General features: G+C 36.0%; 2 protein-coding genes across 2 annotated transcripts; one reads left to right on the top strand and one right to left on the bottom strand.

Moving 5' to 3' along the window:
* Positions 1-330: 330 nt before the first annotated feature.
* LOC103951722 (pyruvate kinase 1, cytosolic) lies at positions 331-10,008 on the bottom strand. Its single transcript, XM_048586067.1, has 16 exons — positions 9,800-10,008; positions 9,190-9,286; positions 8,776-8,873; positions 8,378-8,533; positions 7,495-7,572; positions 6,705-6,836; positions 5,972-6,052; positions 5,652-5,723; positions 5,308-5,397; positions 4,688-4,832; positions 4,348-4,436; positions 2,673-2,768; positions 2,453-2,520; positions 1,738-1,837; positions 1,032-1,091; positions 331-683 (listed from the first exon to the last, which is right to left on the bottom strand). Exons 1-16 carry the CDS (start codon positions 9,866-9,868, stop codon positions 531-533), a joined length of 1,584 nt encoding a protein of 527 aa, XP_048442024.1. The 5' UTR covers positions 9,869-10,008; the 3' UTR covers positions 331-530.
* A 1,441-nt stretch (positions 10,009-11,449) lies between these two features.
* LOC103951720 lies at positions 11,450-14,144 on the top strand. Its single transcript, XM_009363167.3, has 2 exons — positions 11,450-11,867; positions 13,928-14,144. The coding sequence occupies exons 1-2, from the start codon at positions 11,574-11,576 to the stop codon at positions 14,039-14,041; spliced, it is 408 nt and encodes a 135-aa protein (XP_009361442.2). The 5' UTR covers positions 11,450-11,573; the 3' UTR covers positions 14,042-14,144.
* Positions 14,145-14,389: the final 245 nt, after the last annotated feature.

Raw genomic sequence — 14,389 nt, forward strand, 5'->3', positions numbered from 1 at the left:
GATGCGAGTATAATAACCAGTTTTTAAGCTTGAAAAAAAATAAACCGTGGGTGTGTATAATGAAGGAAATGGAAATGACATTGAAATGTTATTTCAAATATCTTTTATAAGAGCTGCTTAGTACTACGGTTTAGTGATATTCATCTTCACTTATAAGTGAGAGATCTTAGATTCGATTTTAACCAAAGACGAATTTGAACCACATTATTGCTAACTGATTGTGAGACTTAACTCACTCCCTCACCCTTGTAGATAATATCGTTTATTTAAAAAATATATATATATTTATAAGAAAATACAACGAGATAGTTCTGTGTTGGGTAGGAAAGATGGAGGAGCAACAACTTACAGTAATTTCCCTTAAAAAGTCTTAAGGTACTTCAACTACAAACTCAGAAATTCAATCCAGGGTTTCTTACAAGTAACACGTACCTTTGCTTAATTTCCGGAAAGAGGGCACGGTACAGGCCATGGAGAACTTACAAGTAAAACTCGTAAACATATACACGAAGGAAGTTGCAATTTTTATATCAATCTTCAAGCTCCATGATCTTGATCACAGAAGTATCGCCAATTTTTTGGCAAATGACCACACGGTCATGTGATTTGACGACACCAGTGGCCTTGCCATGGTCCAAAGCGATTTTAAGAATCGACTCATTTGTTGCATCCGTAGTTTCAGCCTGCAGGGGAGAAAGGGCAGATAAGAAAAAGAAACGTCTCAGTCTTATCCAATGGGTAGTGAAGCATGCAAAAGAATATGTATCATGTGATGAACTGAAGTTAATCCACGTCTATAACCGACTCGAGTCCCTAAATGTAGCCTCCCCTTCTCCTTTCCTACCATTTTCAGAGATCTACTTATCTAGAATTTCGAAAAACTTCCAACTATATTCATTAGGGCAGCATTCAAGGTGAACGGGAAACCCAAATCAATCAATTTTAACGAAAGGAAAGATCTGGGAAACCATGTGAGTATTATATGCATTATGCATAGCTTTCTCCAATGCAATCAACAGGATATATCTTACTGGATGTCGAGGATCTGCTAGCATGGGAAAAATGCCTCTAACAATGAGTGATTGCCTTGCCTGCCAGATATTCATCACAAGAAAAAGATGGATATTATGAGCATCAAATTCAGTTGGAGAATGTAAATCATAAAGAATAGCATGATTGTCTGCTAATCATTCTTCTCAATTTCAAATCTTGAGTTTATAAGCGATATATGTTAAAGTTAGAGCATCCAAACCAAAATCAATTGGCACTCGGCATATAGACTGTAGAGGTTCAAGATATCAAGATATGTGTGTGTGTGTGTGTGTGTGTCTATGGTCATCACAGAACAGAATTCCGGATGCAGGATTTCTATTTTCAATTGGAAACGTATGGAGTCAAACATGTGGATCAGTTAATATTAGGTAACGTGGAGCAAGTATGGCTGTTGGGCCTGACATGCAGATGCATTGTCCGCTCTGATACCATCATAACTAGAGCATCCAACCGAAAACCAATTGGGAATAAGTGGGGCGGCTCAAGATATGATCTACTTTCATGCATGTTTGAGTGGGACAAAGGAAGAAAGAAAACATTCAACAAAGTAACTGCTCCAGGATTATGTCCCAACTGGATAAAACCATTAGTAGACAAATTCTAGCATCTAGCTTCCTACTTGGAAAAATACACTTGCTAGTGCATAAAAAGTTAGAACCAAAGATCATCAGTTCAGTAAGAAACCTCAAAAGCACCAGAAAATGTCCATCGGAGTTGATTTGTCTTGACCCGAGGAATGACAACAGAAAGCACGGGCATTGTTGGTCTGTACTTTGCAATCAACCTACACTTATGCCCAAATAACAAAACCGGTATATACACAAGAGTGAACATAACAACTGCAAAAATATTTGTATCTAACATCGTAAACCATCTAAGAAAAACTTATTTTTATGTTTTACAATTAAAGTACATCTAACTGAACTTCAATCAGGAAACTAAAATTTTACATAAAACCAAGAAACATTAGCCTTACCCACTTCCTAAGGGCCAGTTTGATAACCATTTTTTGTTTCTTGTTTTCACTTTTTGTGCTTGAGATATGAGGAAAGTATATGGGGGAAAAGGAGGGAAGATGAAGTAGGGTGATGGAAGAAAGGGGAGGAAATAAAGAATAAATGAAAACAAAATCTTGAAAGTGAAATCAACTTAAAATAGTTTTTGGGTTTTGAATTTTACTTTTCAACATTTTGTGTGCCTTTCCTTAAACATTCCTTCAACATTTCTTCCACCATCCTTCCTCAACTATTCTATATCCCTCATTTGTCCCATGTATTTCCCCTCTATCTCTAACACAAAAATAAGAACTGAAAACTAGCAAAATGGTAATCAAACAGGCCCTAAGCATTTGATTTTATAAATACACATGAAGAGAGACGAAGAGATAAGAGAGAATCACCTTGCAGCTCTTCCAGATGTAGTGAAGCAAATAATTACAGAGGCCTTCACCTTGATGGCCGCACGTACCTAGGAAAGATAAATTATATTATAATATTTTCCAGTTGTAGCAAAATAAAAGGCCTCCTTCATACATGATTCTGTTAGCAGGGAACAGGCCAATGGTACAATAAAAAGAAAGAGAAAAAACAAAATGGAAAATACAGAAAGCACAAAACTACCGCAGAGGAAGCAATAGATTCCAAGTGGGTCATTGGTTCTCCAACATTTTTGACAGCCCTCTTAAAATACAAATCTTGATTGAAAACTTTCTCCGCCTGTCAACAGTAATTTGATAAAAGAAAATTTCCATTATTACAAGATATAAAAGAACTGTTATAATAAATGTGGGAATGAACTCAGAACTTTCCCTTGTCATTGTACTTTAATTTATAATATTTTTTTGATAAACCATTCCTATGAAACATGCATCCTAATAATAAGAACAAAGAATTGTCCCACTCCCACCCTCCAAAACTGACTCACCACAAAACAAAAGGATCACACATTCTAATATGAGTCATGTGACTATAGCCAAGACCAATGAATCACTCTTTAAGTATCAAGAAAGAGACAATGTTTTGAAATAATAGCCAGACTAACAAAACACATATTTCTATAGCCACTTCGAACAGTTGAAGCTCAAATGAGAGAGAGTGAACAGAATAGCCATGAACATTTTCCAATTTATTAATATTATATACAATTAATACTACAATTCCACCGGAATATGTTGATGCAGAATCATATTTCCTGTTTTATTTTATTTTCTTGTTTTCTTTCTTTCCTGTTGCCATCAGGGTTGGGATTACTCTCCTAATTGTCGTAGGGCTAGGTTATTATAAATATGTGCTTTGTAAGTAATTCAAATTAGACAGACTTGATTGATTGATTAAACAAATATTTTCCCTAAGTAATCTTCTCCTAAATTCTCCTCAACATCTCTCTTTTTGTCTTCTAAATTCTAATTCTAAATTCTGGTATTGGTTCTACATCAAATATACTCCCAGCCCTTAGCTTTAGGAATGGGTAGCGTCTATGCTAGAAACCATCAAATTCTAGTTAAGAAACGATAAGACCACAGAACATAAACAATGCTCAGTGTGCTAATATAAGTCAGTTCTGAATCTTCAGAGAACCACAAAACCAAAGCTGAAATATTAAGAATTCTCAGAAAGAGGAGTGAAAAAAAATATAAAGGAATGGTCCGATATAAGAATAATGGGGGTTTCTAAAATGCACATCAACATATGGCAAACATACCCTCGGAAATGAGAAAAGTAATAGGATGGAAAAACAATGCTACTTCAACATTAGCTTTGGAGGTGCACGTCCATAAAAGTCTCTACTGTTGTAGGACAATCACAAGAGAAATGAAGAAAACAGATATATGGGCTCACTCCAACCTTCGGCACTGCACCACAGGTGTATTTTAATCACTCCAAAAGAGAAATTAGAAAACTTTTGGCATCACAGTCAGAAGATCGCAAGAACTCCTTTCACCATAAACTTTCAAAGCTCACAAAGTAACTCATGTATAGAACCATTGGCACATGAATCATTGAAAAGACCCAAATTAAAACACTTAAATGGCAGCAGATATATTCATGATGCCTCATGTGATATAAGATTCCAAACCAAGGATCCTAAAATACATGTGCCAAATGCATTTATTGTATAATAGGTATAAATAATCTGAATCATGTGGTTTTTAGTAATTGAATGGGCTTATTTATTATAATTTGAATCCGGCTCTGCCATCATCTAGAAAACACAGGGATGCAGCAGCTGAAAGATTTCTCGCTTTTTCAGGAGAGAGAGAGATAGAGCTTTATTGCAATACAGAAATGGAGTTACCTCAGAGCAAATTTTTCCAACAATGGAGATCGTCTCAACAGGGTACAAACCGCGCAGCGTCTCTGCACCTAGAAGAATTGCATCACTTCCTGCACAAATAGAATTGAAAAGTGGGTAAATAAGTGCACAGGTCGTACTTGTACATCCTATGATAACATTAACTTGTTACTTGTTTAATAATGCTCAAGCAACAGGAGTATTCCAATACTAATGATATTTACTAAGACTAACAGAGCAACAATCCATGCAATGACATGGACATGAAAGAATAAATGAGATGGTGGAACCCACCAAAGGTAACAGAAAGGAGCACATTTCATGTCAAAAGACAGAAGTTTACCATCCAGTACAGCATTGGCAACATCAGTTGCTTCAGCACGAGTAGGTCTTAGGTTGTCGGTCATGCTGTCCACAACCCGAGTCACCACTGCTGGCTTTCCAGCCATGTTGCACTTGTAAACAGCAGCCTTTTGAAATAAAAATACCTGGAAGATCAAAGTAGGGTCTTTACCAGAATATTCAAGCCTCATTATAAAAAATAACCTCCAACTAATAGTATATAGATACACATCCATCGAAGCATGGAAATTGGATAAACACACACGCACACACTAAAAAAACATTTGGTTCCCAATCCTCTTTACTGTAAGTACCCCCCAGCTTTCAGGTCACCATCAGAGGAAATCGACATTTGATAAGTCACTATTTAATTCTTCCTCCAAAATAATAGTCCACATCATAACAGAAAATAAGTTGTGCAGGTATACCCCAACATATAACAAACCATGGAGGCGATATACATATAATATGCTGATGACGCCACATACAAGACATGGTTCTCACTTAAGTCATACCAATACAGTATATCAGGTAGACTGTTTGACAATGACTTACTCATTACTTTTGTGGCCATGTGCAGTTGATGTAAATACATAAAAGAACATGACTACCAAAGTGTACCTTCTCTGGTGGCAGATCTATCCCCAGAATTCCACGAGAGACGATAATACCATCAGCTTCTTGCAAAATTTCATCAAAATGATTTAACCCCTACAAAAATAGAAGAGAACCTGTAAGCTAATTCAAATCCAAGCACAAGTATGACATTTGGAAATCTGATCAGTCACACATGATCCTTTCTGCCAAGAATATTCCTTACTACCATTACTGCCTAAATACTGACTACTGAGGGCTCTTCACAAATGTGGAGCCCACATGTCAAGGTGGCAACCATATCCATAATCCAAGCTGACATTGATAATATTAGTAAATTTTGTTTTTTTGTTCTTTTCAAAGAAACGCACCTCTATATTTTCAATTTTTGCAAAAATCTGAGTTTGGTTGAGGTCACCTAACTTTGAAAGAAACATCCGGGCCTGCATAACAAGAACGGCCTATTAAAACAGAATAATAATACTTCCTCAAAAAGAAAAGAATAATAAGGAAAGGGTACTTAGTTTCTCCTTATATTATCAAAAGTAGATGGAAACATAATAATATTACCCAGGGAATTAAGCCTTAAATATGAGTCAACCACATCATAAAGTAGGGATGAACAGGGAGAAAAATTATAATTCACATAACACCAGAACAGACAAGAAATCCTGTCATGAACAGTCCTTACGTGGCGAACATCTTCAGCATGACGCGTATATGATAATGAGAGGAAGTCAATGGTGTTACGAACACCCCAAGTGCTTATGATCTGATAAATCATTAAAATATTAAAACACATTAAATAAGCAATTCATGTAAGAATAAGATCTCCTTTGATAAAAAGTGATTTTTTCATAATAGTTTCCTCCAAATTGATTTTAATGAGTTAAAGATTATCTCCAAATTCATTTTAATGAATTCAACATTACCTCATGTACCTTCTAATTCACTATCAATAAAATTAGACGGTACAGAAGCCATCATTCAGCAACAATGAGTGAAGACACTCAAGGAATGAATCCAGAAAATGAAGAAAGACAAACAAACTTGACAAAGTCCATCCCCTCCAAGGTACAGCATCAAAACAAAACACAAACCTCAGTCAAGATTAACTATACTGACTGTTACCTCTGTACAATACTTTGACAAAAATGTCCAAAAAGAGTTAAAAACTAATCCTACCCCAAAAGAAGAAGAAGAAGAAAACCAAGTGTTTCTTACCAACCAAACAATCCAAAAACTGACACCACTCTAAACACATCTGATAACCGTGTTCAGAATTTCCTTCTGAATTGCAACACTAAACTTAATGATAGAAGGACAAATTGTAATCCATGCAGAAGTAGACAATTCAATTTTCAGGGTGGTTGGTGGCTCTAATTATGTTAGTATCTAGTTCCGTGACTTCAAAAGAAACTAACCTCCTTATCTTTATCGGTAAGTGTAGGCAGATCAATACGAATCTGAGAGACATTCAAAGTATACAATGACCCTGCCAAGGTAGCAGAATTCTTTATGAGACAAACCACATCTTCACCATTCACCTCAGTGACCTGCATTGTAAAAGAAAACGTTACAACAACATGTGAATCATTCTTTTTCCTGAGAATATTATATAAAAAGAATGCAGAGGGTACTCTTCAAGAGACTGATCCAACCGAACGGATGGAGGCTCATAATAAATCTAATGGATGTGACCATACCGCAGGTAGCAAATTTAGAGTTCCTAGAGGTTTTATTTACATTAAAGTTTTCAGGACCCAGGTCACTCATCAAATAGATAACTTCTGATGATCCCCTATAAATATCATGTATGCAAACAATAGTCGACCTTGAGAGACCACAGGTTCCACTGCCAAAGGTTGTATCAAATATATAGCATTCAGTCTGCTACCAGAGCTTCACCTAATTCCCAATGTATGTCTAAATTGTTCTATTAATTTAAAATTTTAAAGTTGAATGTCATCATTCCTTATCTCTCAGAAGTCAGAATCTGGTCCCACTCTTGCTTTTTTTACAAGATTTCTTTGGAACAGTTAGAAGAGTAACAAATAAAGTGGCTATTACCTTGTTTTCACTTCTAACCGAGTGACTAGGAATACATATCTGACTAGGCAAGGAGTTGAAAATAACATGCTTAATTTTGATTCTGAAACCAACTATACTACTACCAACTTCCTAATGGAACTCATATCTCTTATATTTCCTTACCTCCAGCCACACAGAAGTAGTTTCACTTCCCGTAAAGAGGTATTGACCAATAAAAATTGTATCTCCCTTCTTCACTGCCTGCAAAGACCAAATTTAACTTAACTCATTGCAGCAATGCCAACATAATGTGAGACATGTTGTAAGATAAATATACAGAACTAAATTAAGTTCTTACATGCTTCCAAAAATCAAGAGGAGGAAGTCAATATCAAACTATATGAACTGGTTTCTCTAAGACACCATTCCTGAACCTACAAGAGATGAATTGGTTCCTCCAAAATCTCGTGATATGATATGATATGGATGAGTTGAACTTCTTTGTCTATATGTACAAGAATTCTACACCAGAAGTAAAGCATCTAAAATACAGCAAAAGTTCAAGAACTGAAAGAAACAGAAGAAACAGCACAAAATCACATAAGTTTGAAATGGTTTAGTCATTTCATTTTTGTCAAAAAAGTAGACGCACACAGTGTTTTGATAAACATAGAAAATCATCGTTATAATCATCAAATGGCTAAGTTATTCCCCATTTGATCATTTTGTCGAATAATTACCCTTGAATGCGATGCAAGTGTGTGGGTGGGAGTGGGGATTGGTTAGACTGAAAAACACGACTGCTCATTGGAAAAACAAACAATGCCTCAAAAGCCCCGTCCCTCATTGATGTCAGAATAAGTCAGTCTCTTTCCAGGTTAGCTGAGTTTGGTAAGTGCAAAAACAGTTACTTCATAGTTCGTCTTCACTCAGAGAAATAGATTGGCACGGCAAAGTTCATCGCTGTAGATCCAATAGAACCAAGGATTCTAACATAGCAAGATATCTGTCTTTCATAGAGATAAGCCAGAAAATATTCAGAATGACATCTTTCAATCATACATACCTTTGCCAGGCCCCTAAAATTTACGGGTAGTAGATTTGAGGTGGCCTCTTGGTCTTGATCAGGTGTTAGGACAACCAGGGTATCTTCCTGAAGAGATATGGGATGCTCACTTTTATTCACTACCTGCAACTCTGGACCCACTGTGTCTAGCATTACCTGAAAAATAGAAGATTAATAAACCAGCTTGTAAGCGTACATATCCAAACGGAGGTAAGTCAAAAAGTTAGTAAATCTATATCAAGCCTTTACAAGTTAAGGTGATTTAGTGAAAGGAACATAACAAATTAAATAATGCAGACACAAAAGCACAGTTAATTAAAAGTTGAATTTTAGGATCATTATATACAGTTAAATAATTTAGAGACAAAATGCAGAGCTCATAAGAATAGCATGCTTACTGCACACAGTTTATTGGTACTCTTCATTGCAACCTTCAGGTTTCCCAACGTCTCTTGGTGAAACTGAGCATCGCCCCATGAAAAATCAAACCGTGCCACTATATATACATGGAGGGTGTGAAAGGAATTATATACTTCAATCAGTAAAATCACGGCATATAAAATTCAAAAAGGGAATTCAAATTGAACAGACGGAAAATAGATAAAGGATTTACCAGAAGCAAAACAACCACACAGTATTATCTTCACAGTGAAGAAATTGTACCGCCAAAACAGAGGTACATAAGCTCAGACGGTGTTTCTTATCCTTTTACTAAAGTATTATAGATGAAGGGAGATGGCAAAAATAAGAAGCTGGCAACTCATAATCAGACAGATGCACAATGAAAATTATGCATAGCAGGTGAGCAATACCAGACATTCCTGCCTTCAAGCAACCGGAGATTGTCTCAACCGATCGTGATTTTGGACCAAGCGTTCCCACGATCCTTGTCATTGCCGGAAAGAATGTCTGCAAGTTCAGAATTCATCAAAGTTAGTCACGCATTCAAGTTCTTTCAAATCACTACGGCCACATATTCACCTAATAACCCACGGAAATTCAGAGAATATTTCTGAAACAATAATATCCTGTTTGATTGCTAAGTAAATATTTCTCTAATAAGAAATATCACACCCTCCTGATGATCACATTTTCTCAGAAACCAAACACATGATAAGAATTAAGATGCTAGAAGGAAATACAGACTCCATCCAAACCCACAAACACAGAGAGTTGATCTATACTTGCTACAGTTTAATTTTAAGAAACAGCCAAACAAGTAGTACAAAGAGGAAATCCAGGCATTGTTTGTTTTCCATCCAATCCTTCACTTTCTCGGGAAACAAACACACTGCAACTTGGTTACTTGCTGAAGAAACAAAAGCAAATAATTGGCTATTTCTCTCTTTTCTCAATCGGAAACTGAAAATTAACTAACAATTTCAAAGAAACGGAAGAGTTAAAGTGATCGGAATTACTCACAGGCTTGGAAGGCTCGAGGATCGAAGCCATCCTGATCGGCTCTTCCAGAAGCAAGTGAGACGAATGCATTTTCGCCGCCGACGAAGAAGAAGATGAAGAAGAAGAAGACGAAGAAGAAGAAGACGAAGAAGATTAGCAACAACAACTGCAACTGCTTGTGGAAAATGTTCTGTTGAGAAAGTGCGATCAGAGAGCGTGAGATTTTGATCAGCTTCTTTTGTACGCTCATTTTTAAATTATTATTTTGACTCTGATTTTTTTATGCTCAGCTTCTACTGTACTGTACTGTACTTGTTTACGAGCAGTAATTAGTTAATTACGGCGTCAATTAGTAAAAAATCAAATACGGTTGTTGGCTGGAGAGCCCACGCGTCAGTTTGATAGGAGGACAGACTGGATCGCGTGCTCCATTCGTCAAGCCTTTGTCTCTTGTTTGTGAGATTGCTACAGGTTAAATTCCACTTGAATCCTATGTTTGCATTTTAATCGTTTATTGGTTATCGTATAATTAGAAAGCACTGAATTTTTTTTATTTAAGATTAACCATAAAAAGTATCTAATAAAGGCTGATGAACATATAATATGCCATAATTCTTAGAATTCTTAGTTAAATGACAGAATCTCTTGGTTGATTTTGTTTTGTTGCATTATTTTGGGTTTCTTATGTGAACGATTAGTACTTTAGTTTATGGGCAGTATCATTGACAGTTAGTGTTGTCGTTCATTTTTTAGATTGTTAAATTAAGTTGGACTCATGTTTTTGTCTTAGTTGTGATACAACCAATTAGCATAATAGAAAACTCTCAATCATGATAATGTATCACGGTGTTTTTTTTTTAAATTTTTTCTAAAAGAAGACTAGTTGGTAACTTTGAGAGCCAGCAAGATCACAAAAACATTTCAGCTTCATCTGGTCATCATCGTGCAATTTACCAGCGGAAGAAAATCAAACCCAAGACGTGTTGTATGAAATACGAATTTAGAATTTATCTACAACTGTTAGACCACTCTATGATGGTTGTATCACCGTGTTTATTGAGTTGTCACGAGATCTATGAAGGTGATTGTGAACTACATGCTTTCTATTGAAATCAAACTAAATGTGAGACTAGAAGTTTATTTATTTATTTTCTTTTCTTTTTTTGGACAAATTTATTTTATTTTATTTTCTTTGTAGCCTTGTTAGAATACGAGTTTTAAATATAATTTTTTTTATTAATTTAATTCGCCTTCTAAATTCAAGTTTTTCATCCATCCCGGATTCGAGGCGTAATAAAAAAGAACCAGTAAACGCAATTGGGTTAACATTATTATATTCAATTATCCAGATAATGAATGGATAGACGAATATCAAAATCATATGTTTTAAACTTTTATTTATTTAAGAAAAATATAATTATTATAAATAGTGTTGCTGTTTTTTTTTTGGAACTTTAACGAAAATTTTTTGATACGATTTACTTTAATAAAAAAATCATATTTTTACATTAAAAAATTAATTTAATACTATTTATTTTATCATTTATTTTGTTTTTATCGTAAAAATTTAAAGTTTTCAAATGCTTTTTATTAATTTTTTTTTTACCTTTCTCAAAACACCACATTAATAATTTTAATTTTTAAATTTAGACGAGGATGGAGGACCTTCTGGAGTAAGAAAAAGAGAGAGGGAGAAAATATAAGAAAAGCGGCGTTTTCAACATCTCATTCTGCTCGCTTTATCCGCCGTTTGCACTCCAAACCCACATTCAGAATCGCCCTTTCTCTCCCAAAAATGGCAGAAAACACAGAGATTGTAAACAAAGAAGACGACCCAAAAGGACCCAAAAACTTGTTTTCACTCTTCCCCAAGTTCAAGCTTCAACTCCCCTTCCTGAAGCAAGAACCAGAAGCGGCAAGCGTCGTTGTTGCAGAGGAGCCAAGGAAACCAGAAGAAGGAACTGAAAGTAAGACGCCGAAGCCGGTCGTTCTGAGCTTCCCGAAAGCGCAAGTGGTGGCTCCTCCGCCTGTGGCGGTTGAGTGCGAAGAGCCCATAACTAAGACTTCCAATCCTATTATACTCTGGCAGGCATGGCTTTTTTACTCTGGTTTATTTTATTTTGTTCATTTTTTTACATGAAATTTTGCTAATTTGTTGTATATGAAATCTGGGTTTTCATTCATGATTGTATGTGAGTTGGTTTCTTGCATCCTCGTATTTGAACTTGGAATTTTTCGTGATGAAACTTGAATTTAACATGAAGAAAAAATATGGATACGTCTTGATTTATGCTGGTCGTTTGAAATTTTGATTACCAGAAACATAAATTGGATAGGAACGGGACTGAGTGTAGGAGTTTAGCTTCATAAAAACGGTTTTTCGGGTGTATGCAACTTTCGATTCACAACCCTTTATCAAAGTTTGCATTGCTGCACCAAGAAAGGGTGAAGGAAGTGTGATGAAGGGTTTTTAGTTTTGTTTGTACACTGCCTACAATCATCCTGTTGTTTGTTTGTTCTCACGGTTTTTTCTCGAAACACAAATGTGTAGTAATTACTGACATGATGATGGTCTGGTGAGGCCTAGAGATTACAACTACTTGTGAGATAGAGGTCTTTATATGTGTTTAACTGGTTAAGCAGATGTAGCTTAGTGAATGGGTGGGCATTTTGAAGGAGGGCTACTATTGCAAGGTGAAGAGATCATTTTACATAGCATTGGATTGATTCCAGCTTGTGCTCTTTATCTTGAGGGACTCCGAAAAGGATTTCAAAAGATTAACGTGGATTTTCTTTTGAAGATTGGTGACGACACAGTCATCTCCACATGAATAATGATCACTTTAGCTCAGTGGTTGTGAGACCCTGTATTTTTTAGTCCAAAAATAACGTATTTTATTGTCATAGTGAATCCTACCAAATATATATCTTATAAGTTCTAGACGTTTGGTTTTGAGATCGCAGTCAATTCAAAACCAATTTGAAACCAGTGTGCTTTCCACCTATTCTTTTATATCTTTAGTTATTAGAGTGTGCTAGTTGGAAGTGCATATTAAGCACTCTAGTGCTTACCATTGGAAGCTATAACTTAGACATGGCTTGAGGTAGTTTTATGTCCATCTATAGTGATAATTAGGAAATGAATGAGCTGCTTGTAAGCAGTCTTGCAGCTGGACGCAGCAAGTGGGATTTCAAGGTGTTTATCATGCAATTGACACCACTTGCAGGAATAAACTTGGCCTTTACGATTTCGGATTGGGTGGTTATCTCTTGCCACTTTATCAACCAATCACTGGGTCCGCGGCGTGACTGTGCTCAAAGTGTCTTGTTTCTCTTGGTATGGTTGGAAAATATGAGTGGGGAAAGTTGTCATGGAGATTTAGGTGGGCAGTTTAATATGATGCAGATATAAGTTGACTAAATCCACGTGATGGCTAATAGGTGAGATAACAATAGCAGTCATTAACTCTATAGTACTGGTGGATTGAGATATTTTACCAAGATCTTGAATGATTGACTTGTGTTGATTGTTGAACTGGCATTTCAATGTCGTATCAAACGCAAGTAAATAAGTCGTGGTCGACTATTCTGCTTATAAGGCAGTAAGACTTGGAACATCAGTTTGGTAGGGATTTGATAATTGTGAGCATTGCTGAATCTTTACATCTAAAAGCTTCCACTAGTTGTAATGTTTTTCAAATTTTGCACCGATGGTTAAGATGCATATTTCATTGTTGTATCAAGAAAAACCATTCATATTTTGTTTTACACAGAAGCAGAGAGCAATTGTATGTTCATGATTCATAAACATACAACTTACACACACACTTGTGAGACTTTGCTATGTGTCGGTGTTGATCTTTTATGTTTGAAGATATGACTCCAATTTGTTCTAATCGGTCCATTGAGGAGAGGCATGAACTTGGTAGCTACAAATCTGTGTCTTCTTGATAAAAACTACTCGGATTAGCAAAAACATAGTTACGACTTTGTTGTTTTCTCCACAAGCTTGTACTTTAGTTCAGATTTTGATAGCATGGTGTTCACCATCAATTAGGCAGAAAATGTGTTGGCTTTCTGTCCATTTTTTCTCTCATGAACCAGTGACTTCCCGTCGTGTTTTAATTATGTTACTTTGCCTACTTTCAGCTTTCTGCACTTGGAGGGTATCTGGTTTTGAGGTGGCTTTGGGCAAGATGGCAGGAAAGAAGGGATAAAAAGGACGGGTCTTCGGACGACGGACGGTCTAATGCTGATGAATAGTTTTTTCATATGTTGACCACGCTTGAAATATGGAACATAGAAACTACAAGTTACTTTCTGGATTCCTTGAGTGTGTTTAGTAAAGAAAGTGTTTTCTCTTTCACTTTCCAGTCTTGATTTCGTTACGACTTATAAGATTTACTGCTAGTTATTCGATCCGTTCATTGTTTTCTGGGATGTGGTTTTACGTTCACACAACTTCTGCATTGCCTTGTGAATTAAAGTGAAAGAACAATTTAAACGTTTGGGACTTTCATTGCCTTGGCACACCGCCACGGTGACGTTCCATGCCAATGATTAAATCATGAAGCAAGTTTTACCAAAGTACAATCATGAAGCAAACTTTCC

The sequence above is a fragment of a genome, unplaced genomic scaffold, assembly GCF_019419815.1.
Source record: "Pyrus x bretschneideri cultivar Hongxiangsu unplaced genomic scaffold, Pyrus_bretschneideri_v1 Contig24, whole genome shotgun sequence".
NCBI classification, from domain to species: Eukaryota; Viridiplantae; Streptophyta; class Magnoliopsida; order Rosales; family Rosaceae; genus Pyrus; species Pyrus x bretschneideri.